This window comes from Ictalurus punctatus, chromosome 27 (assembly GCF_001660625.3).
Source record: "Ictalurus punctatus breed USDA103 chromosome 27, Coco_2.0, whole genome shotgun sequence".
In the NCBI taxonomy this organism is placed as follows: domain Eukaryota; kingdom Metazoa; phylum Chordata; class Actinopteri; order Siluriformes; family Ictaluridae; genus Ictalurus; species Ictalurus punctatus.
Window position 1 is genome coordinate 13250392 of NC_030442.2, and position 24975 is coordinate 13275366.

The 24975-nt window shown below is 39.8% G+C and overlaps 1 protein-coding gene across 2 annotated transcripts in view; it reads right to left on the minus strand.

The window, feature by feature from the left end:
- Window positions 1–11575: 11575 nt before the first annotated feature.
- lgr4 (leucine-rich repeat containing G protein-coupled receptor 4) overlaps window positions 11576–24975 on the minus strand; it is an 80699-nt gene continuing 67299 nt past the window's right edge. For both annotated transcript variants that reach the window (XM_053676478.1, XM_053676479.1), the window contains exons 10-18: window positions 23571–23639; window positions 23021–23092; window positions 20529–20594; window positions 20318–20389; window positions 18363–18434; window positions 17944–18069; window positions 17605–17702; window positions 17338–17394; window positions 11576–14384 (exon numbers count right to left, since the gene is read on the minus strand). In XM_053676478.1, coding sequence (XP_053532453.1) covers window positions 13048–14384; window positions 17338–17394; window positions 17605–17702; window positions 17944–18069; window positions 18363–18434; window positions 20318–20389; window positions 20529–20594; window positions 23021–23092; window positions 23571–23639 — 1969 coding nt within the window. In that variant the 3' untranslated portion in view covers window positions 11576–13047. The remainder of the gene's footprint in view (window positions 14385–17337; window positions 17395–17604; window positions 17703–17943; window positions 18070–18362; window positions 18435–20317; window positions 20390–20528; window positions 20595–23020; window positions 23093–23570; window positions 23640–24975) is intronic.

A 24975-nucleotide genomic window follows, 5' to 3' on the forward strand; every position in this document is an offset into this window, starting at 1 on the left:
GCTGCTTGCTGTCTGTGCAAACAATCAAGATGGCAGATCTGCCACTGTGAATTAGCACATAACATTAGCTAACGCTAATCTGCTAGCACAGTCATGCTTGCCGTTTCCTTTACCCCCTCATGTCTTCCGATATGAGTTGAGTGTGTTGTCAGAGATAACGTATGGGGGGAAGGATGTAGTGGTTATGAAACTTTGAATAGGCTTGGAAAAATTAGCTAATGCGAAGTGTTCTAAAGGATAAGGTTGTTCTATGTACTGTACTGTACTTCTCCTGAAGGTTAAATTTAAAAAGCAGTCATGCAGTTGATTTTGAATTTGTTGCACAGTGTGTCACATTTGATGGTAAGCTCACTTTCAGATGGTTTAGATATGCAGGGATGGTCAAATCATAAATCCATTAGCCGGGCAATGCTCTAATGTTCTGTCCAGTCCCATGTTGTGGTTGCCCAGAACACATCTAACTTACTTGCTTAAAAATTGATAGCTAACGCCATGAAAGAAATCTTAGCAAGCTACTTAGCTAGCTACATGCATTAACACAGACACAATCTAGTATATATATTCCAGCATAAGGTAGCTATAGTCATTATTCTTGGCTAAGAAAGTGTCCAATGCATCATAATGTATTTAAACCCTTGACACAATTTCAGCAAGTATTTGGACAGTGCTTTGTCTATGAGCAGTTGCGTTTTCTTACATCACACATACAAGATATTGCTCACGTCTGGCTAGCATCTTTATTTTCTCTCCATATTTATAACCATGACGTGACTATATCTTGTGCGAGCAGGAGAGTTATATGACTGCTTTATGTTGCACATCATTTTCCTGATACATCGTTTTCCTGATTCTGTAAAGATTGTATGTCGTCAGTGGAAGAGAATTAATTAGTGTGTGGTGCACAAGGCGGTGTGATGCAGAATGAGCAGTGTGTGCTGTAGTTACAGTACCATTCACGCTTTCTCGCACTACACTGGTGTTCCATTCGGCTGGCGTAATGGAAATGGACCCAGACATTTTCAATCGGTATAAACAAATGAATTATTTTATCACCACAAGACTGGTATGAGATTAGTCAGGACACTGTTGGGTTTCTGTGTGTAGAGTATCATGACTCTGTGTTTAGCTGCTGGTGAGCAGGATGATGGGAAAAGGGAGGAGCGTGAGCCTTCTGCTGGGCAAACAATTCACATTTCTCCACAATAACATTAATAGAGAAATAAAAACAGACAGCACAACTAAAGCTTTTTTGATAGTAAAACACTGTATACAACTGGCACAATACAATTATAACATTTAGGTAAAAAATAAGTACTTATGAAAGAATGCAAATCCGTAAAGCCCCAAGTGTCTGTCGTCTTTCATATGAACCATTAACCGTTACTGTGGAATGTGAAGTCACAAATAAATTCAATGCTGAACAATGCTAAATTGAATGCTGAACATCCCATAGAACAGGCAGAAATTCTGTTTTTTGGAATCTGGCACATTTTGTCTACATTTTTTGCAAGTCTGTCGCGAGTTTCTTTCATTTCTCAGGCTGTTGAATGAGAGTTATAACTACTAGTCAGCTAGGCAACTGTGAATACAAACAAATAGCTCAGCGAGGTAAACCTGTTGTATGGGTGCCAAGGTTTATCCAAAGTTTTCCAGGGTACCATCCATGCACACACACACACACACACACACACACACACACTCAAACACATTCGCATCGAGAGGCAATGTACCGTACCCATCATGCCGTCTGTTAAAACCTTACAACTTAATATTTTATACGTTTTAATCATCTCCCAACAAGGCTGACTTTAATAACATCCATGAGGCCTGAGCCTAAACAGGCATATAATCTGTTTAACAGAAACTTTTACACTTCATCATTTGTGTAGTTACCACCAAGCTAGTTTTATCATAATTAGTTGTAAAACTTGGGTCAGCTTGCCAACAAACAAAGTTCCTTGCATAAGTATTCACCCCTTTTGAATTTTCCACATCTTCTCTCCTAATGCCCATCTTACCTAATGATTGGCCTTGTTGAGTGGCCTCCTCTACATCCGCACAGCTGTGCCATGTTCTTTCTTTTTTATCCATTCATGAATTTAATGGTGCTCCATGAGATGTTCAAAGCTTGGAATTTGTTTTATAACCAAACTCTGATACATCCTTTTTTTTCCGGAACTTTGTCCCGTTCTTCTTTTGATAACTTCTTTATCTTCATGATACTCTTTGTTTAGGTATGTTTAACAACCTCTGGGGTCTTGAAGGATCAGGTGCATTTCTTTTGAAATCACGTGACACTTTCATTACACACAGGTGAACTCCATTGAGCTTCTGACGGCTATGGATTTCACTACAACTAATTTAGGGGTTTCCTAGCACTGGGGGTGAATATTATGCAATCGTTTTTTTTTTATTATTATTATTATTTGTAATTTTTTTTTTTTTTAAAGTTTTCTAAAGATTTCAGTATTATGGTTATGTTATATGGATTAATATATAGAGAGATAATCCCAGTTAAGTCCATTTCAGTTCTAAGTTGTAACACTACAAATTGTGGAAAAGCTCAAGGGGGTGAATACTTATGTAAGGCACTATACCCACATGGGTCCCATCGTACCTTCAAAAACACGCAATGCTCTAATGATACTAGTCAACTTTATGAATGTTTTGATGTAATACATTTTCATATCGGCCAGAAATATAATAGTTACAGTGTTATTGACCAGAAGTATATTTAAAGAAATTTTGCTCACTGTCTCAGAGCATCTATAATGTATGGATGTAATCGTTTGGTGCAATGGGATGAATAGAATGTGGCCAGACTCTTAAGCACTTGGCTTGTGGGCACAGCGCTTCCCAGTTAATCTCTAGCTATAGCCTACTTCTTCAATGGCATCATTTCTTAACCAGAATGAAAAACTGTGGCTTTCTGAATGCTAATGGTTTTTCTTTGTTTTATTCCATAGCTCCAGTGACCCTCTATCCAACACCACACTTCACCCAGACATAGCCATAGAGATTTGTTTTAGACCTGCTCCTCTTGTATTGTTCCTTAAATGATTTTTTTGCATGTTAATGACTCCATTTATTGAATCCTTGTAAAAGTCCACGCTATAGTGGAACCCTAAATTATGGCTTTACAGACTTATAATCCGGTTAAGTTTGAAGCAGTAGCTCTGCCTGCTTTAGTGCATTTTTTTCCCCCATCCTCGCTTCATCCTTAACGCTTCATTTAGACTGCACAGTGTGTTTCCATATAAATCATAGATTTAATAAACACTGAATGAGCATGATAATTAAAATGCATATAATTACGCCAAGGCTTTTTTGAGGTCTATGACAAATCAGTGCTGTCGGGTTTCCGAACACTTCATCCTTTTTGTCTGGGGTTTAATTTGCCACTTTTTGCAGTTGCACGAGAATCTATGCACTGTTACGCCCCACATCATTAGCAATGTAGAACTGTTGAACGGATATAAGCTGGAAATGAAAAACAGCTGAGAGTTTATGCAGCTTATGATGCAGGCTTTATAATTTTGCAGTTATGAAGTAGGTTAATCAAATCAGCACCCACTTAAGAGTGCAGCGGCCATGTTGATTTGTGAACGGAAACGGCAAAATTCTTCCTCAGAGGCACCAGAGAGTTTCTTACGGCAGGCTTTTTACTGAAAATAGAACAGACTATTGAGCTACAGCTCTGACCAAATATATTATTAGCTGCAATTTGAAGCGATATTCTGTTAGGTCAGGTAACGTGCAAAAAGCGTGAAAAGGCTTAGGTTAAAGGCTATTTTATGGGTATTTAGTCTGAAATGTACAATCTCTTTACACTCTAACCATTCATCCTGGAATATACAGTAGGATGACCTTTAAAGGTGATTTTAGGAACATATATAAAAGCTAAAATCAGTGATCTGCAGGTTAGTTCTATTTAGAATAACAGCATTTCTGCAGACTCGCTTATCTCCCTTAACTCTTACAGATAAGCTCCATCAAAACACATCCTTCACAGATTGCAAATAGATCAATTGTGCATAATACATGCATAATATGTAAGGAATAAACACACCAGGGTTTGTTGTTATAGGAAAATGATCAACGCTGTGGTTGAGTGATTTGTTAGCACTACAGAATAGCTTATTTTCCAAATAACAGCACTTCCCAAAGTGTTTGATTCTCCTATTACCAAGAAATATGCCGACGATTACAAATTTTTTATTTATTAATGAATGACACATCAAACGACACACTTTTATCCATTTATAGTAACATTTAATGTTATGGAACATCCAAGAAACAAGTTAGTTCCTGTTAGCTTTTACAGTATGTAATAGTAGGTAGTATTGTCCTTCCCTTACCACAATCTCTTTTATTCTCTTTCTCAAAGAGAAAAACTTGCAGAAACTGGAAAGCGCAAAGTCCGATGTCCATAAGAGGACATAACGTCCAGTGGTGGAAACCTTACTGACTGTGCTGAAACTGGAGCCTCCTTCCATAAGTGTTAAATAAATAATCATCTTTCTGAAAGCTTCACCTTATCAACAGTTACGTTACTGCTTGTGTGTTTGTTAACTAAGATCGTCCGCCATACGAGTCCCTGTGAATGAGCTGTTACTATAGATAACCGTAGCGTATTAGAACAAGTGCATTAATATAAACCTGTCGTTTGAATTTTGCAATAGAAAACGAATCAACGTCTGATCAATATCGGATTCAAGAATTCAACAGCAGTGTTGTATAAATAAGAGTAAGCGCAATACTTTTGAGTTCAGCCTTTTCCATCATCTAATATAATGTCAAGGACTGAAAAACAGCTTGGAGAATATTACATCTAAATCAGTGCCAGTTTTATTTTAGGGCTGCACATTATGGACAAAATACCACATTGTTACATTAGTCATCTTCCAAGAGAAATATGCCTTGCAATATATTATTTACTACCTCGTGCGAATGATTTCATCCAAACATCCGCATCTGAAATCAATGAGGATTCTGACTATGCACAATAAAAACATTGTCACGAGGATCATTTCTATTGCTACCTTCTGAGATATCAGTAAAGCAAGGGCTCAATGTGATAAAGATGAACGCTCTATTAAGAAGCTACTTTTTCTCCCAGTACAGTGCATTCATCAGCTCTTTGAAGGATGAGGAAAAGACTGTGAGCATAAGCATTAGCAGGGGATCAAAGGTACTTTGGGGTATTAGTGATGTTTGGGTAGTTTGGGGTATCTCTAGGCACCTCACAATTTGATTCATTCATTCAACTTCAGCAAATAGTTTTTCCTGGTCAGGGCCATGGAGGATCCGGAGCCCATACTGGGAGGAGGAAATACAGCTTGGATGGGATTCCAGTCAAATGCAGAGCACCATTCACACATGTTGAGAATGTTACTAGTGGGCAATCCACCTTGCTTCTCTGACTAATCCCCTCCTTAACCAGTCACTGACTTTTGGTTGACAGCTTCCTCTAGGCAGAGTTGCTATTGTGCCATATTCTTTCCATTTTTAAAATAATGGATTTAATGATGCTTCTTGGGATACACGCTGAATGATACTTCTCCAGAACTTTGTCCTAGACTTGTTTTAGTGGCACCTTGGTCTTAGTGATGCTGTTTTTAGACATAAACACACACACACACAAAAAAAAAAAAAAAAAAAACAAACAAAAAAAAACTCTGAGGACTTTCAGGAACAGTATTTATACTGAAATCATGTGACACTGTAATTGCACACTGGTCGACTCCATTTAACTAATTACATGATTTCTTATGAGGAGTGGTTGCACCAGAACTAATTTAGGGGTTTCACAGCAATGGGGGTGATTACTTATGCAAGAACAACTTTAACATTTTAGATTGGTAAATAATTTAGCGAATAATACACTTTAATTTGTTATGGCTATTTTGTGTAGATTCACGACATATAGTTCTAATTAGTCCAGTCCATTTACAATTCCAGATTTTAGCACTACAAAATATAGAAAAGATCAAGGGGGTGAATACTTAAAGCCACTGAAAGTGGTGGTCTGGTAAAAACCTGACGGATGTTGCTGTGGTTGAACTAGCAAACAGCCAAAAATTTATTACACACACACAAAAAAAAACAAACAAACAAACAAAAAAAACAGATTTTGACCAAAATTGGGGTTTTCCGCTAATAGCATATTTTGACACCTCTATTTAAAAAAAAACAAAAAAACAACTTAAATATATTCCATCTAATCGATGTAGAAATGTTTTAAAGAACTTTTCAAACTTGCCTAAGCTTTCTGCAGAGATGATGCTGGATAGATAAGGGTAGTCAAAGTCAGTTGTAGGCGATGAATAAGGTCGGATATAAAGATAGACATAGTAAATCAATAAATAGCAGTTGGTTTTAGACAAACAGTGTGTCGGCGTCTTTCAGTTCAATCAGAGTCAGAGTCTTTACGTTTTAAAATACAGAAGTCGAGATACTAGGAGAAGAAAAAAAAATATTTCAGTCCAAGAAGGTGTACAGCAATCACAACTATATATAGAAAATGTACGAATTTAGACCATCTGAAGGGTTTCCACTCGTATAACACATGGTGTTTATTTGTCATCAGTGACGTTTGGTATTGTGGACAATTTCCATTCATTAAAAAAAAAAAAATGATGTAAACGTTTGTTTTGTGCATTAGGGTAGAATGTCGCAGCAAATCCTAACCCTGCATTTAAGAATTGATTATGTTCCCATTCCTGTGGGGAACATGTGCTGTGTTTAGTGAGCATCGCTGGTAGACGTGCTGTGGAGAGCAGAGCACAGACCTTCAGCAGGATCTTAACTGTCTGAGCACCGCTGCCACCTAGTGCTGCGACATCAAAGCAACCTGAGCCGAGTCGATTGAAATCCTCGCTGCATTTTCTCCCTTGTCAGAATCACTAATTACATGTTGTATTGCCTGTCACAAGCCCTACATTGAGTTGCACTGATGATCACATTAGTCTTAGTAATCAGTCTCTTCCCGGTTGGTGCTGAAAGGCAGTGTGAACAGCCTCACGTTACCCCTGAGAGCATTAAGGTAACACAGAACCCTGGCAGCCCATTCAGCTTCTCCCTCTGCCTAATCAAAGCCATTCATTCTCCGCCGACAGCGGGGTCTACACCGAGACTGATTGTTTAGTATGCTTTCGACATGACCGATAATTCCCTCCTGTCACCAAGATCCAAGATTCAAGCACCACAGTCATCACCTGATGGAACAGACCATAAACGCCGGATGGATACAAAGAGTTCATGATGACAAATGAAAGCACCGTCCACATTTCTGCAGCTTCAGTGATCCATTACAGGAATCTTATAAAGAAGGATTTTACTGCCATTAACTGTTGTAGTGGTGACAAAGCACTTTTCGGCTAGTAGAACGAGGCTCTGTTTAAGTTATAGGAGCGGAAGATTCCTGCAGAGAGCCGATCTTGAAGCCGAGGCGAGCTGCAGGGGTTATTCTTTAAATTTCTCCATCCCACGAGTAATGCATCAGGGTTTGATAAGGTGAAAAAAAGGCTTTATTAGAAAACCCTCAATCTCCTCCAGGCGGTGTCCGAGGCCTCCATGCTTTCACAGGGTCATGCTTTTACTTCAACACTGAAGAGAGGCTGTGGTTGGAGATTATGCGTGTATGGAACATTGGTCTTTGGGAAAAGACAGACGATTCAGTGGGGTCTCTCAGTGGAGAACTGTGGCGTAACGTACAACCCACTCAGACCTTTTGTTTCCTGTTGACGACATGGTTTGAAAATGAAAACAATTGTTTTCATCCATATAGTGCTTTTAACACTAAACATTATCACAAAACAGCTTTAGAGACATCCAGAGTAAGATTTAGATCCCTAATGAGGAAAAAAGAAAAAGATGATCACCCTGAGAAGACATGAGGAAGAAACCAGACTCAAACCTGTCCTCTTCTGGGTCCTAAGTGTTGATCAGTATGAGTAGATTGTGAATAAGGGTCCTGGGATAAGCACAGGATAGTGTTTATGATCACAGCAGAAGTCTATAGCAGGGCTGGGCAAAAACAACATAATATTGATATTTTGATCAATTCTATCACGTCACTTTTCTTAGATGTCACAGTTATCATGATATTGTTCTGATTTCTTTTCTTAAATAATTACAATCCGATTGGACATTGCCAAACGGATCTTTAGCGTATTTCGATTTTAATTTCCTCTTTTGTAGCGTTAAGTAATTCAATAAATCAATATTTTCAGTCATTAAATAAAAGTGTCGATAAAACCATGCCGTTTTCTGTTATTTATAATGCAACCTGACTGTTTTGCTTCTTACCAAACCTATATCTCATGCCACATATCACCTAGCGTAGAAATGTCTTCAAGTGTTGCGCTATGATGTTTTTCCCGAATCACTCACCCCTAAATTACAGTCATATGCTGCCTCACGGCTAAAGGGGCCCTGATTCGAACCCGAGCCTGCCGGTTTCCTCGAACATCCTAAAAAGATAGCAGTAGGTGAATTGGCTGTGTTCAACTGCCCTCAGGTGTCAATGAGTGTGTGTGTGTATGGTGCCCCACATTGCGCTTCATGTTCCTGGGATAGGCTCTGCATCCACCAGGACCCTTAACCAGGACTAAGCAGTACTGAAGATAAATGTATTGAAAACGTTTTAAAATGTAAAAGCTATGGAAGCTGAGAGAGACAGTAAAATATATATATATATATATATATATATATATATATATATATATATATATATATATATATATATATATATATATATATATATAAACGACTGTTTAACATCTTGAACAAAGCTCAACTTCTTATTTGGAGGTTAAATGGGGCTAATCCTGGTTTTTGCCCTTTAATTGGGCAGTAAGTGAAAAGAGGTCTGTTGGGGATTTATTCATATAGGCTTGTCATGCTGGCACGTTTCCTGCACCAATAAAAGCTGCGTATGAAATGAAATGAGGGAAGAAGGAAAACAGAAACGAGCCTCAGACTTTAAGCAATTTACTTTATATGGTTTGCTTTACAAAATTTACTATATACCGTACACAATTTCCTCCCACAGTTGGTATAATCTAAAAATGTGACTTTCATTCAGTGACAGTACAAACTAGATGTATTTACAGCGCGAGTACTCATACAGTCAACATAAAACATAAAAAAAAAACAGAAAACATACGAGTGACCACTCTCTCATACACACTGCACACTACCGGCCGCCACTACAGTTAAAGAGGTAGCTTCCATGGTTAGACGATGCATCCCATTCTCGATTATACAAATAATTTACAACACTCACAGACGGACGTAAAGACAGAATCACAACAGACACACTCAAACATCTGGAATTTGTTAGTGACATTAACTGCTACCTCATTTAAGAGAAAGATCAGCTGGTGGAAGCTTATTTGACTAACACGACAATATAAATTAAACTCAGCTTAGATGCAGACGTGCTTAGGAAAGAAAAAAAAAAATAACAAAAAGCCTGGATGAAGGTAGTCATTCTGCAAGAGTGCAAAGTGAAAGTGACGTGGAAAGGTTTCTGTTCACTGAAAATTCCTGCGTGTGAATTCTCACTGACATTTACATAAGCTTAAGACAACAGTTCATGACAACACCTTAAAACTTCAGGATCAGGGAGAAAACAAAAGAATAAAGTCGATATACTGTACATGTTTGCTCTTTGGACCGGTTAGTGGTGGAAGTAAGTACGTTGTTTATAAGAGTGTAGTCGTTACGCCAGTATAAATATAATCTAGTTCTTTGGGGATAGAGGGAGGGAAGGAAATGTCATGTCATGTCATTTGACAGCCATCAGAACTGCTCATGCTCGGAAGCATCAAGGCCATGGTGACCTTAGTGTTATCAGCCCCTGATTTATAAAGATCCCAAATAGAGTAAAGAGATAAACCGCTCATTTAGTTAGTGGGTGTTTTTTGGGCAATTTACAAATAATTGTGTAAATTACATTAGGTGTAAAGTACGTGGAGGTTTTGGCATGTGCTAACTGTTCTGGTAGTGAGTTTGGATTACAACTCACGGATATCAAACAATTGCAAACACAACACAGGTTTATCAAAAAAAAAAAAAAAAAAATATATATATATATATATATATATATATATATATATATATATATATTTTATTTATTTTTTTAAATATAGGTGAACAATAAATATTGGCACCTCTATGAATTCATATGAGAAAAATATATTTGAAGTATATTCCCATTGATTGTTTACATTTTATTTAGCACACCTGGGTGACTAGGAATAGGAAATTGTTCATCCAGGACTTCCTGTTTCAGAGGGGTATAAATATGAGGTAAGACATAGGCCAAATTCCCCTTCATAACAATGGGTAAGACCAAGGAATATAGCTGTGATGTGCGGCAAAAGGTTGTTGAGCTTCACAAAATGGGGCGTGGCTATAAGAAAATAGCACAAGCATTGAAAATGTCATTTTCCACCATCAGGGCAACTGGAAATGTTATGAATCAGCCTGGAAGAGGATGTGTGTCTATATTGTCTCAACGCACCGTGTTAAATATGGTGGTGGCTCTTTAATATTTTTGGGCTGTTTTTCTGCCAGAAGACCTGGACATTTTGTTAGGATACATGGCATCATGGACTCTATCAAATATCAACAGATATTAAATGAAAACCTGACTGCCTCTGCCAGAAAGTTTAAAATGGGCCGTAGTTGGATCTTGATGATCCAAAACATACATCAAAATCAACACAAACATGCTTTACTGACCACAAAATCAAGGTCCTGCCATGGCCATCCCAGTCCCCTGACCTGAACCCCACAGAAAACCTGTGGGGTGAACTGAAGAGGAGAATCCACCAGCGTGGACCTTGAAATGTGAAGGATCTGGAGAGATTCTGTATGGAGGAACGGTCTCAGATCCCTCGCCATGTATTCTCCAACCTCAGGCATTATAGGAGAAGACTCAGAGCTGTTATCTTGGCAAAGGGAGGTAGTAACTGTTGCACACCTATAAAAAAGATTTTTTTTTTGATAAACCTATGCTCTGTTTGCGATTGTTTGATATCCATGAGAGCAGAGCATTTTGTGAATTTTTTTAACAAATGATCAAAAGATTAAACAATAAAGACAATTTTTCACAGCCTTGTTTGCTCATATTTACCAAGGGTGCCAATACTAGTGGAGGGCACTGTATCATGGTTATAGTACAGCTTTCTGTACACACACGTTTATTCAGCATTTATGGAAGGAGTCTTCAGTGTCAGGGCTGTTAAGCAGCATAAGCTGTGTTTTTTCATCTTATTAATTTATTAACAGGAAATAACAGGGCTGTACGGCTTGTCGGGATGGGCGGTATGACAAAAATATCATATCATGATACTTGAGGACATTTCTACGATATGTGATGCATATCACGATATATAATTTATAATTAATTTAGCTAACAAACTGTCTGCAAAACAGTAGTAAAATCAATTTTAACAAAACCCATTAAACTGAGTTTGATGATAATTTTCTTTAATCTTTAATGATATTTAATGCCTATAAAGACAAAGAAGTTTAATATATATATATATATATATATATATATATATATATATATATAAATCAATGGCATCCATTCAGTGCCGTTTTATTTGTAATGATTAAAAATGTAAAAAAAGAAAAAAAGAAAAGTGTATCGCATAATCATTTATCATGATATCGATATTATCGACATATCATCCAGACCTACGTGTATGTTCCACAACTGTAAATGTAAACAACTAAAAAAAAGATGGTTCAAATGATGACGTGTCGTAAAATAAACAAATTTAATCGTTGATCGATTTCTGTTGGATAAGAGGAATAAAACACTTCTAGGCATGCTGTATCAGAAAATAATCCACGTCCGTCATTCCGTCGGTGATTATTTTCCGATAACAGCACGTCCTGTAGTATTTTATTCCTCATCAGACTGTAGAATGTAGAAATTCACATCATCTACAAAGCTGATTAAATATGATGTTTAACCTTTCGGTAAATCAGTTTCTAAGTGATGAGCGAATGCCGCACAGGAACAAAGGTCCAAACATGTGTCGTATACAGTACCGTAACTGCTGAATTATTTACACCATTCTATAATTGAAACAATTTTACATACTGTTTATAAATTAGGGCACTACGAGTGTGATAAAGCCATTGCTAATGTCAAAACGTTACGGCTGAGAGAGCGCGCCGAACATAACTGGATTCCACGTCCAATCTTCTGTGCCTTCAAACCACTATTTCACCCCGAAGGCTTCTGCGCAGCTGTCGAAGCACAAGATGGACTGAACAGTGTGAAGGGAATGGCTGCTGGCCAGTGCTAAATATTAGCAGAATTTCCAAGAAAAGAGGCAGTAAAAATAGACTCACTCTTTAAAAAGTTTCTGTTATGTTACATTCTCCTTGACTAACACATACACGAAATGCAGCTACGTGGGAAAAGGTCCCACACTTCCTCCGTCACACGCTGAGGTCAATAGAACAAGGAATGCCAACAGTGAAGAACAAAATCAAGACAAAAATATTCTCAGCTTAGAGACATTTATCCCTGCTTAACAAAAATCTTTGCAAACTGAAGTTGTGTTCTGGGGAAGAGTGAGAGGCGGGCAGTAGCGCTCGGGTTTTGTATTCTTTAAGGATTAAGGAAGTCAGTCAGCTCGCTGCAGTCGTGCAGACATGAAGAAAAAGCAGAAAGCAAATCAGGTCCTGCTGACATTTGGCTCAGTGAGTCTGTCTCGTATTGTCAGTTTCCCTTTTTTATTTACTGACGAGGCTTCAGCATCGTTTCACATGCGTGCACACACACACACACACCTACACACGCACACACACACACACACACACACACTGATGTGTCTGAAAATAAAAGTGCTTCCTGACCAGTCAAACGTCTCTGGCTCCAGGGTGTCTCAAATTGCCCACTGTTCCCTGCATAATGTGCTTGTGTGTGCCATGTGAGCAGACACTCTGTAGTGAATGAGCAAAGGTGTGAACATGCGAGTGTGTGTGTGTGTGTGTGTTTGCAGTGACTCATTCTCAGTCTTTAACGCTGGGCACGTTGTAAGAGTAATGCACTAAAGGTAAGCCGCGACTCTGGCAGAAACACGCACGTCCGCACGCCTGTGCCTGCTCCGAGCTGTCCGATACGAACGAGTCGCCCTCGTCTGCATATTCCGAGTGCGCTGACAGAGTGCCGCAGTCGGCCCAGTCGCCCTCGGAACGCGAGCACGGAACCTCGCCCGCTGGTAGCGCCGGGCAACTGTGCCACCTCACTAAATGTCTGCATGTGCAGGAGGAAGAGGACGATGAGGATGCGGATGATGAAGATGCTCGGGCTAGAAGAGCTGCTTCGCAGCGTTCGCACATGCCACATTCGTAGCCCAGTTCACTCGAGACTCCGCCTTCACCTGTTCCCGTGATGCCTGCTGAACTGGTCCTGATGGCTTTCCCACCTCTCCCAAGTCTGATCCGCCCCCTTAGGCGGAGCCAGTCGTGCCGGAAGGCAGGGCTGAAGCAGACGTACAGCACTGGGTTTAGGCAAGCAGACAGAGGAAAGAAGATCAGCGTAACTGATTTTGCCATGTCCGGGCTTCCGGCTGCAGTACCCGTTCCCGTCAGCAGTGGGGCGAAAGAGAAGGCTGCCACAGGGCAGAAGAAGATGCAGTTAGTAAAAATAAGCCACGCAACATGCCGCACAGAACCTGCTTGCTCTGGATCAGCAAGCTGTGCCCGGCCCAGACCACAGTAGAGCCTTGTGTAGATCACTGCGCTCAACAGGTATGCGAGGGTGTTCAGCAGCACCAGCGCCACTGTCACGCCCAACCCAGGTGCCAAACCTCCAGAGAACGGCAGGCACAGCGGAGAACCCTCTACTGCTCCTTGATACAGGCTTAAAAACGCCACCCCAGCTGCCAATACACCCATAAGTCCTGCAGCCAGTCCAAACTTCCTTCTCTGACCCCTCCGGTCACAGCTCCTCAGCGCTCCCCCTTTACCCATCAGTGCCCGGACAGCCAGGCTGCGCTCCACAGCAGCTAGAGGCAACACCAGAACGGCCCACTCGGACGAGAACACGGCCAGCACGCTGAGTGCCTGGCACCCGGCGCTTGTCTCCCACCACACGCCATAGGATGCGAACGAGCCCCAGGTGGCAGCATCCAGGACTACCAGTGCAGTCACGTAGAATCCAGTCAGCAGGTTGGAGGATGCCAGGACGGCCACGAGCAGGCGGGTGGGTGAGACTGGGCAGCTGCGTGGAGAAAGCGTGGCAGCCAGGACCAGGCAGTTAAACAGGAGAGCCACCATGCAGATGAACCATATGGTGAGTCGAATCATCCAGCTGCCAAGCAGGTGGGCACACGGTTTAAATGCTCCTGAGAGAGGGGGGAAAAAGCAGAGCTTAATGTTAGCTACGACACAGTTAAATGAACAGGAGCAAATATGGAATATGGTTGACTTTTGCAAAATAAGGCTACCCTTCACAAGCAGTGGTTGGGATCCGGCATACTGGTTTGCTTGGAAATCAAAGCTTGATGTGACCTGCCCTCATAGATTTTTAGTCCTGGTTCATACAACTCTGCATAAAGTTGTCATATTACCCTCCTGCTAGCGCAGTCCATCATGCACTTAAAGTCCCCATGAATCAAAATTGAAGTTTTGTGGCTTTTAAAATAAATCTGTTAATCTTAAGGTTATCTGTAAAGTTATCTAGTGTGCTCCAAAACGGTGACAAAATTCACATTTAGAAAACATATGCATTCAAAATTTACAGTCTCTCTCTACCACCATTACGGATCAACAACTTTGATGACATCGTTCTGCACTTCAATTTCTCGTCCGATTTTCTGTCCAATCAAACGCCCTCTAGAATCTGAAGTGTCCCGCCCCCAACATCATAAAAATCCATGGTACTAACTGACAAGTACGGCTTACCCTGGGCTGTGAGGTAAGCTAAACACGATCAACTATTTTAAAATGGGGGCGGAGCCACTCGACACGTTCCGCCCTGACTTCCTGTTTCAGTTGAAATTATGCCAACACATTGAATAGCACTTCACGGGGACCTTAACCATATCGATAAAAAAATAAAGACAGTAATCACACCTGAATCATATCTTACGTGAAGAGAAAACATCACAGCTCATAGCCAAACGCTGTCCAGTGAACAATGTGCTACCTCGGACACGCTATTAGAAAAGGATAATGATTATGAAATGAGAATTTAATTCTACATTTGTGTCTGTGTTTGTGCACTTAACTAGCTAACTAGCACACTATACTGTATTACTCATGTTACGGTAGCTACCATTGTTTAGTCTAGTCAACCATAACATTGGACTGGGCAGCGCATTAGCACTTTCACACGACAGTAGGGATAGATAATGGATTAATGGAATTTGTTCACCGCTGTGTTTTGAAACCATGTGTCCCTTTGAACACAGCCTAAAAGTCAGTTGAGAAGGAACAACTGCAGAGGTCTCGTTTTCACAGCGTTTATAGTCAGGGCCAAAATATGAACCACACGCAATCAATCACGTTTAATGTTTGTGTCACGAGTCGATTTTCAGCCGCGAGCGGTCCGACGTGCCTGAGATACGCTCTCACCAAGGGTGAATTGTGGTTATTTTCTGAAAGCCCAATTTGGGTTCATTGCCATAGTGGTACATGGGGCAGACGAAAGCATGTGCAACACTGAGCCATCACTCATTTATTATTTGGCAAAGCTATGGAGGAGTTTATAATTTTATATTAGGCTCTGCTCCACCTTTTAAATGCCATTTCAAGATCCATCTTCTTCTTTGACCTGCATTTGAGTCTGCATAATTCTGTTATAAAAATAAATTTGTCTGACGTCTGCTTTAGTCTGCGTTGGATAAATGTGTTTTTCTTCTGCACAGGGGTCAAGGACAAAAACAGTCTGCACTGTCATACAGTCTAGCAGAAATATATATATATATATATATATATATATATATATATATATATATATATATATATATATATATATATATATATATATATATATATATACACACACACACACACACACACACACACACACATATATATATACTGAGCTGTTCATGGTTATTTGAGCTAACTCAAATTATGTGGGCTGATCAGGATTATTTAAGTTTTTAAGATCAGGATTATTTGTTTATAATTACTCGACTTAATCAGGATTATTTGAGTTGACCGTAATTATTTGAGTTGATCAGGATGATTTAAATTGGTCATGATTATTAAAGCAGTTCAGGGTTCAGGATTATTTGAGCTGATCAGGATTATGTGAGTTGATCAGTATTATTTGAGCTGACCCTAATTATTAGAGTTGATCAGTATTATTTATGTTGACTAGGATTTTTTAGTTGATCAGGATTATTTGAGCTGCCCTAATTATTCGAGTCAATCAGGATTATTTGATCTGACCCTAATTATTCGAGTCAATCAGGATTATTTGATCTGACCCTAATTATTCGAGTCAATCAGGATTATTTGATCTGACCCTAATTATTCGAGTCAATCCGGATTATTTGATCTGACCTTAATTATTCGAGTCAATCAGGATTATTTGATCTGACTCTATTGATTTGAGGCAATCCTAATTAATTCCACAGACGTATCAGTGGTTAGTAAAAATCACTCATTTCAATTAGTTTCTTAATATAAACAAATCATTGCTCAGCCATATTTTCACCATTATTCTCATTCAAAGTGTTCAATCCCTGAATTATTGTTAGTAGATATTTATTTACAAGTTTTCTTATAGTACATTTTTTTTTTATTGAACCAGTCATAGGATTTATATATTTAAATGATGAATTAATTTGTTCCTGTCTTCCTCCACAAATTTCATTTATGTTCAGAGCTGAATAAATATCTGTGCATGTGCACTAGTACACTCCTGTTATGCTTATATAAGTATAAGGCATTGGGTTATGCATAAAATATAGTGTAATATATGTAGGTTACGCACATAGTACAGCTAAATGTACCCTTTATAGGAGTTTTAAACATTTATATGTCTGAATGACCTCCTTTTCCATGGGCTGATTATTGTCGTGTAAATAATGAGAAATAATGATGAATAACGAATAATGAAAAATAACGAAAATGAATAGAAATATAAAATTAATTCCTGTTCGCTTTTTGCTAGTGTGTACTGGCCCAGCTTTCATTATTGTTCTCTTTTTACTATATAAATAAACTGTACTTTAGGTGACAGATAATTAGCATACAACGGCTCACAGGCTAGAAATAAAAGATCAGTATCGGTGCTGAATAGACGAACGCTGAGTAAATTACTATTACGTTTTTTGTACTGACCTGGGGAAGGAGAACAATGCATAAGCAGGGGGGGCCTCTCCATCTCCTCATCCACACCTACACACACACACACACACACACACACAGCAAAGAAAAAAATACAAGCAAACATGGTTTTAAACAACTCACAGGCATCGTCTGACATGTAAACAGAACTTTCTGTCATTCAGAAGGACAAAGCTGTCCACTGTACACATGAGGCAGTGAGGCATTTAGTCAGAAATAAAAGAGATAAAAGTAATGGTGTGGAGCTGAAGTGAGTCATACCAATGCCTTTCCCCCAGTCCTCTCTTTCCAGGGAATTCAGTGTGCCATCACAGGCAATGAAAGCACAGCACTGATATGCATACGGCACTGATATAGACCTACACACACACACACACACACACACAGAGCGAGAGAGAGAGAGAGAGAGAGAGAGAGAGAGAGAAAATAAGAGCTGAAGTATGAATGTTGAAATTGCCTTTCTATGCGTATCATTGGTGTAATTAAAACTGACCTCAGATGAAGGTGAAATTATCAACACATTATTCTAACTAACTGAAGTGGGACACTGAAGAGCCCTGAATGACCTGCAATCAGTCACGGCCACTTGGCTCGGCTCACCTGAGCTTGGGAAGGCCGGCGGCGCTCAGGCTGCTCCTCATGTTCACGTTGCCTGTCAGCTTGAGCTGGTTCAGAGCATTTAGACCAGCTGTAGGTACACTGGCTAAAAGATTCATGCTCAGATCCCTGGACAAAGCAAACGGATCCACATAGACATGTAGACAAATGCATGTTTGCGTAAAAAACCTGCAAAATTCTGGTTGCTACATAATCATTTTATTTTAGTACTATAATCCTTGCACCCCCCCAACCAACCCCCCAGAAAGTACCTATCATGTAGACGTATAAGATGCTTTTAAGTGCTTGATATCTGGATCAGTCTTTAAATGTTGGCACACCTCTACTTTTAGATATGAAAACACACAAACAATGATTTGACTGCACTGGAGGCTCTAAGTGAGGGAAATTTTTGGACTCACAGGCTGGTCAGCGCGCTGAGAGAGTGGAAGGCATCTGGGTGGATGAACTTCAGCTCATTTCTGCTCAGGTCTCTAAAGAGAGTTAAAGGAACAGCAGACATTAAGACCATGTGTAATCAAAATTGAAGTTTTGTGGCGTCTAGTATGAATATGTTATGGGCCGTAGACGTGAGCACGGCTGCGTCCCAAACCGCGTACTTGCCTAATATAGGCCTGTAGTAGGAGAAATACATGTATCTCGGCTACTATATAGATGGTAAGTACGCGGTTTGGGACGCAGCCCACGGCTTCAAGCAGTTGTCTATTTGCACGTACAGCATGACAAATAATTGACCGCACTTGAAGCGGCCGTAAAAAAAAAATTCAATAAAAACACCCAAAACTGTATACGGTACCATAACGAAGACGAACTGTATGTCGACACGTGAAATTCTGGAGGGAACGTCGGACGGCGTGGCGCGGTGACGTAATGACGTGTGCCGTTAATCGATCTATGTTCTATATCATGTAAAACGGGAACATGAAAGGAGTATTCTAAAAGCGACTCATGTAAACACCTTAATCACAGTATTGTCTTACTCAGAGTAAGGTCAATAATTAGATTACTGCTGTCCATGTACACGTAGTCACTGAATTCCCCAAGCACAATTCTTTCCCACCAATCTGGGAAGAAAAAAAACCCCCACCCGTAGCATTCTGTGGGGTCTTGTGAAAGCAGCTGCTTTTTATAGCTTCTTTATAAGGTTTGTTGGCAGACCGTACGAAGGACGCATTTGAAACCGCCTGTACGTGAACATAAAATAGGATCCGTGGTACATTCCTATGAAATCCGAACGCAAGTGGTCGCAGGAGACGTCTAGAACACCGCGTGAACGTCTACGCGTCTCGGCTGTGCGATTGTAATCGGATCGCCTGAGATGGATTTTAAAACGAGGTGTGAACAGGGCCTGATATCCATTTTGCATGTAACTCTCCAACGACTTAACCAAACCCTGACAGTGAATGTGTGAGGAAATCATACTTAGCGAGATTTTAGACATCTTTGGGCAGATGGACTGTTTTCACCACTGTGTTTGCTGCTTATCCAACGTGATCTTTGCAGTAAGACACAGGATTACTGCCTAGACACGATTCTAACGTGAATACAAATTTCCATGTCGTTTTACTGAAATTTATTCATGGCCTTTTTAAAAGTTGAGATGTGAAAGCATGCTATAGGCGGAGAAAAAAAAACAACAAAAAAACAATTTCGGCCAAAACCTAATTCTGGGAAGAACTCACAGCAACATCTGACAGCCTTTTTTTTTTTTCCTCAGACCACCAAATATATATGCTACTTCCACCAAATACACACTAAACACAGCTTGAATTATAATCTGTAATAAAATACGAAGTGGATAGTTTACACACACAAACCATTGTGTAATCAGCAGAACTGACAAAGTCTAACAAACCTGATTACATACTAGAATCTCCAAATACACTGTTATCAATAAATAAATGAAATGTACTTTCAATGGGTGTAATTTAATTGTACTGTGTTACCTAATTATACATCGTTACGAAAATGCCGTTGTATGCTCTTTTAATTAAAAAAAAAAAAAAAAAAAAAACATTTAAAAGGCTAATTTGAGTGGATACCGCAACAGGACGTCTATGTTCTCCTCCTGATAATACGTTCATTCTCACTCCACCCTGTTTCACAACCGAGCCAGATCACTCCTACACACGCATATGCCTTATTCTCATTTCATGGTTATTATCGCAAAAGTGGCTCAACATGAGGGTTGGAGAAAGTGCAACTCCTCAGCAAGTGCTCCACACATTAGTCACTAAGCTCTGAGTCAAACAACGGGCGATCTTACGAGTGGAAGAAAGAAAACAAACGTCACAGGGCTGAGGAGCTCATCCTGACGCGTAATATTCTGAGAAATGTTGATTTGAAAAGGAATTACAGAACTCGGAGGTTCGTCAGGCCGTGGAAGGTGTCTCGCTCAATCTGCTGGATGTGGTTCTGCTGTAGGGTTCTGCACAGACAAACCAAAAAAAAAAAAAAACCCCATGCAACATGAGAGAACATAAATCGAGCTGTTTATAAACTCCTTCATTAAAAAGAACAGAAAGGAAAGAGATGTCTGAGCTGTAGAGAGAATGAGAGATGCTCACATGTCCTGAAGACTCACACAGCCCTGAAAGGAAGGCAGCACTTCGATCTCATTGTAGGAAAGATCTCTGTTACACACACACACACACACACACACACACACACACACATTTCATCATGTAAGATTTAATATCTCACATTATACACAATTACACACACATGCAAGTCAGCCTTTATTATTTGAACCATCATTCATACTTTTCATACAAAACAGGTTGTGTGTGTGTGTGTGTGTGTGTGTGTGTGTGTGTGTCTAGCTCTGACTGCAGCTCCTTAGGGAGATCATTAGAGCTGAGTTTTTAACCTTCTAACAGCAGAACACACTACACACTGCCCATTAGAATGACATTCCCTAACACTGCGCACGCATGTGTGTGTGTGTGTGTGTGTACATTTTGAAGTGAACATGCAGAGGGTTTGATTAGACGTTTCACATGTACAGTGCCTTCTAGTCTGATGGGATTTGTGCTATACACAGACACTTAATGAGTTTTATTTCCTATATATATTCAGTTTGGGTTATTTTTAGGCGAGTGCATTTCATTTGGTAATTTGGGTCATGTGGGTTTTATTTTCCTCCCGGTGCGACCGCATCAATCTTAAAAGTAATGAAATTAAATAACACTGAATCGCTTTTATGGGTTATCAGTAAAACTCTGGCGTCGATGGGGGATGCCTTCGCTGCTATAAATATGCACGCCTGAAATATAAAAATATTAAAATATACTTAACCTTAAAATAACATCCATCCATCTATTTTCTGTACCACTTATCCTACACAGGGTCAGGGGACATCCCGTCACAGGAAACTCAGGGCATGAGGCGAGGCGAGGCGAGCCGGGGGGGGTGTACCAACCCATCGCAGGGCACAATCACACACACACACTCATTCATTCACCCAAGACAACACATGTCTTTGGACTGGAGGAGGAAACTGGAGTACCCGGAGGAATCCCCTGAAGCACGGGGAGAACGTGTAAACTCCACGCACGCAGGGCGGAGGCGGGATTCGAACCCCCAACCCCGGATTTGCACGGCCAATCAGTTAAACACATATCAGTGAGTCATGCTCGAAAACAATTTAGATATGAAGTAGCTTTACACTAATCCTAGGGCACTTTAATAATATCAGCAGAGATTTCTCTTCTATTACTTCCTGATGAAATCAGTGGTCGATTTCGCAGTGTGTTTTGTAGCGTTGTCTCACTACATCACCTAATGAGTGCTAAAGTTTTGGACTCTGCTAGGCTGTTATTGTGAACTCCTAAAGTTAACGTCCTGCTGTGTCTCACAGATGAAACCGGTTAAACATGATAGCTCTAAAATACATTTATATAAAATACATTTGGTCACAAGCACGTTATAATGACTTTAAGCCTGCGATCCACTGGCAGGATCTTTTTACGAGGTACTTTTCTGGGTTGTTTTTTTTTTTTTTTTGGAAGGCTTTAAACTTGTTAGCAGGGAGTTAAGGGCTTGATTGGATAAAAATCGGAAAATTGACTTGGCCAGAGAAGAGAAGTCCTTCCTCCTGATTGTGGACTTGGCAGTGTGTTTTGTGGTGTTGTGTTACTATATCGCTTAATGAGTGCTGAAGAGTTTTGCAAACTGGTAGGCTGGTATTGGGAAAGTTCTTTATATAAACAGCCAATCCAGAGGTTGTCATGTATAGCTAAATCCATACGAGGAGCCATCTTAAGTTTGGAGAACGCTTGAGATTATCAGACATTTCTTATTAATGTTGCCATATTATATAAACAAGAAAACATGATGTGGTTTGTAATGCAACCTGACACGAAGCGGAGCCACTGTTACTACCCTGACGCTGATGATTTTCCAATAACCGCATGTCCTTAAGTGTTTTATTCCTTTTATACTACAGGAATTATGATTTATTTATTTATTTATTTATTTAAATCACATCACACTTTTATCCATTTATAGTTGCACTTTCCGGGTTTCACTGACTTTTAATTTACTGATTTATTTCTTTTTCGATCAATAACTTAAATTCTAATCGTTAGCAAACTGCCGAAACTCTCTTCGGATCACGCCTCATCACAGCACCCCATCGTTGATTAATTTCTTATAACAGCATGCCTCCAAGTGTTTCATTCCTTACATAGCCATTATGTGTCACTTCTGAGTCATGTTTAATTACACATCTCAGCAGTCTGACTGACACATTTATATGTTTTGTGCTCCATCTGTTTCTGCAAGCAGTAATCATTCAATCAGTGTGTGCATGATTGGTGTGCATGTTATGCCATTTTATGTCACTGCAGTACTAACAGAGACTATGTGTGTGTGTGTGTGTGTGTGTGTGTGTGTCTATGTGCGCGTTCATGAACATGTGCATTAAATTGTTATAATAGAAGAAGAGTGACAGGGAAGAGGCAGGGTCCAGAGCCTTGTGTAAGCACACACACACACACACACACACACACACACACACACACACACAGGTAACATGTGGGATTGTAATGCAACTCACAAAGTCCGGAGAACAGAGAGGCTCTCACACAGATCTGCAGGTACAGCGCTGATCTTAGTGCCTGTTAGGGTGCTGGAGAACACACACACACACACACACACACACACACACACACACACACACAATTAAATTTCACTCAAACACTGACACTATTACACTGATCAGTAAGTAGAGCTGTACGGAATGAATAAAGTGATTTCTTGTTAAGTGATGTGATAATAATCAGGAAAAACGTGCTGATCACACATTTAAGTGAAAGTACAGTAAGCCCTGCTTCATCTACTCGATTATTAAAAAAAAAATAAAAAATCAGTAACCAAACCCTATTCATTTCTGACCCTAGGCCTGCTCTGATTGGCTGCTGGTAGACTGAGAATGGAATTAAGAGACTGACTGTGCTAAAAGCGAACAATTCGGCTGCATCGAAACGTCTGCAATAATATACCATTTTCAAAAATAGCCTGGATTACAAATAACAAATAAAGCGGTCATTTCTTATATTTTATATTGCGCTGCATTATCTGTATACATGTGGGAGTGGAAAACTCACAGGCTCTCGAGATTCCCTGTTCCACTCAGACTGGGGAAGTCCTGCATCATACTGGCACCACGCAGCATCCTAACACACACACACACACACACACACACACACGTACACACAAATAAATTTTTATTTAAAAAAACAAAACAAAACTAATATATAGGATACAGTAAAATATCCAGATCTGTTCACTATTAGATTTACTCAAGCTACTAAATACACTATACAGCCAAAAGTATGTGGACACCCAACCACCCCACCCATATGTGCTTGTTGAACTTCCCAGTCAAGGTTCAGTTTCCTTTTGCTGTTATTATAAGCGCCACTCTTCTGGGAAGGCTTTGCACTAGATTCTGGAGTGTGGCTGTGAGGATTTGTGATCATTCAGCTACAAGAGCGTTACTGAGGTCAGGCACTGATGTTAGGTGAAGAGGTCTGGTGTGCAGACTGTGTTCCAGTTCATCCAGTGGAGTTGAGGAAAGGGCTCAGTGCAGACCACTTCAGTTCTTTCACTCCAACCTTGGCAAACCGTAGGTGCGTCCCAAATAGCATACTTTTGCACTATTCTATGCCGTTTTGTAGTATAAATAGTGTGAGTAGTGTGTTCACACTGAAAGTTCCAACAAGAGGTGCACTTCAAAAACCTGGATGATGCACTCATTCAACCGAGAAAAAAAAAAAACAAGTGTAGAATGTTGCACACTTCATGCACTCAACAGTCACAGCTTTGCTTACGTAGCAGAAGAGGGGCGGAACTACCAGGTCCTGATGCTGGATGAGAAAAAATTTCAAGATGGCTTACAATACTCCGGTGGACGTGACAGCTTACAATTGGGAGTTGAATTCTTTTAAATTAACCCACGTTGTGTGATTTCTTCTTTAACATTTTAAAAATACACTGTATCGAGGTAGGTCATCTACCAGGCTTTGTTATTTAAGTTCTAAAAATTATATAAATTTATATTAAACTTATATTATATTATATTATATTATATTATATTATATTATATTATATTATATTATAATCTAATGGTTCTTGGAAACGGCTTATACTTCCGTTTAGTAGAAAAAAAAGTTGTAAAATTCCGACACTAGACAGTAGAGTACATAGTACATAGTGTAAGTGCGCAGTGTATAGTATGTAATTCGGGTCACAATTCATGTCTTCATGGAGCTCGCTTTGTGCACAGGGGCGCTGTCATGCCGGAACAGGTTTGGGCCTCTCAGTTCCAGTGAAGGGAAACTGTAATTCTACAGTATACAAAGACTTTCTATGCACGGTGTGCTTCCAATTTTGTGGCCAATGTTTGGGGAAGACTCACATATAGGTGTGATGGTCAGGTGTCCACAAACATTTGGCCAAATAGTGTAATAGAGTAACTACACAGCAAAAATTTTCATCTTAGCGGGTAAA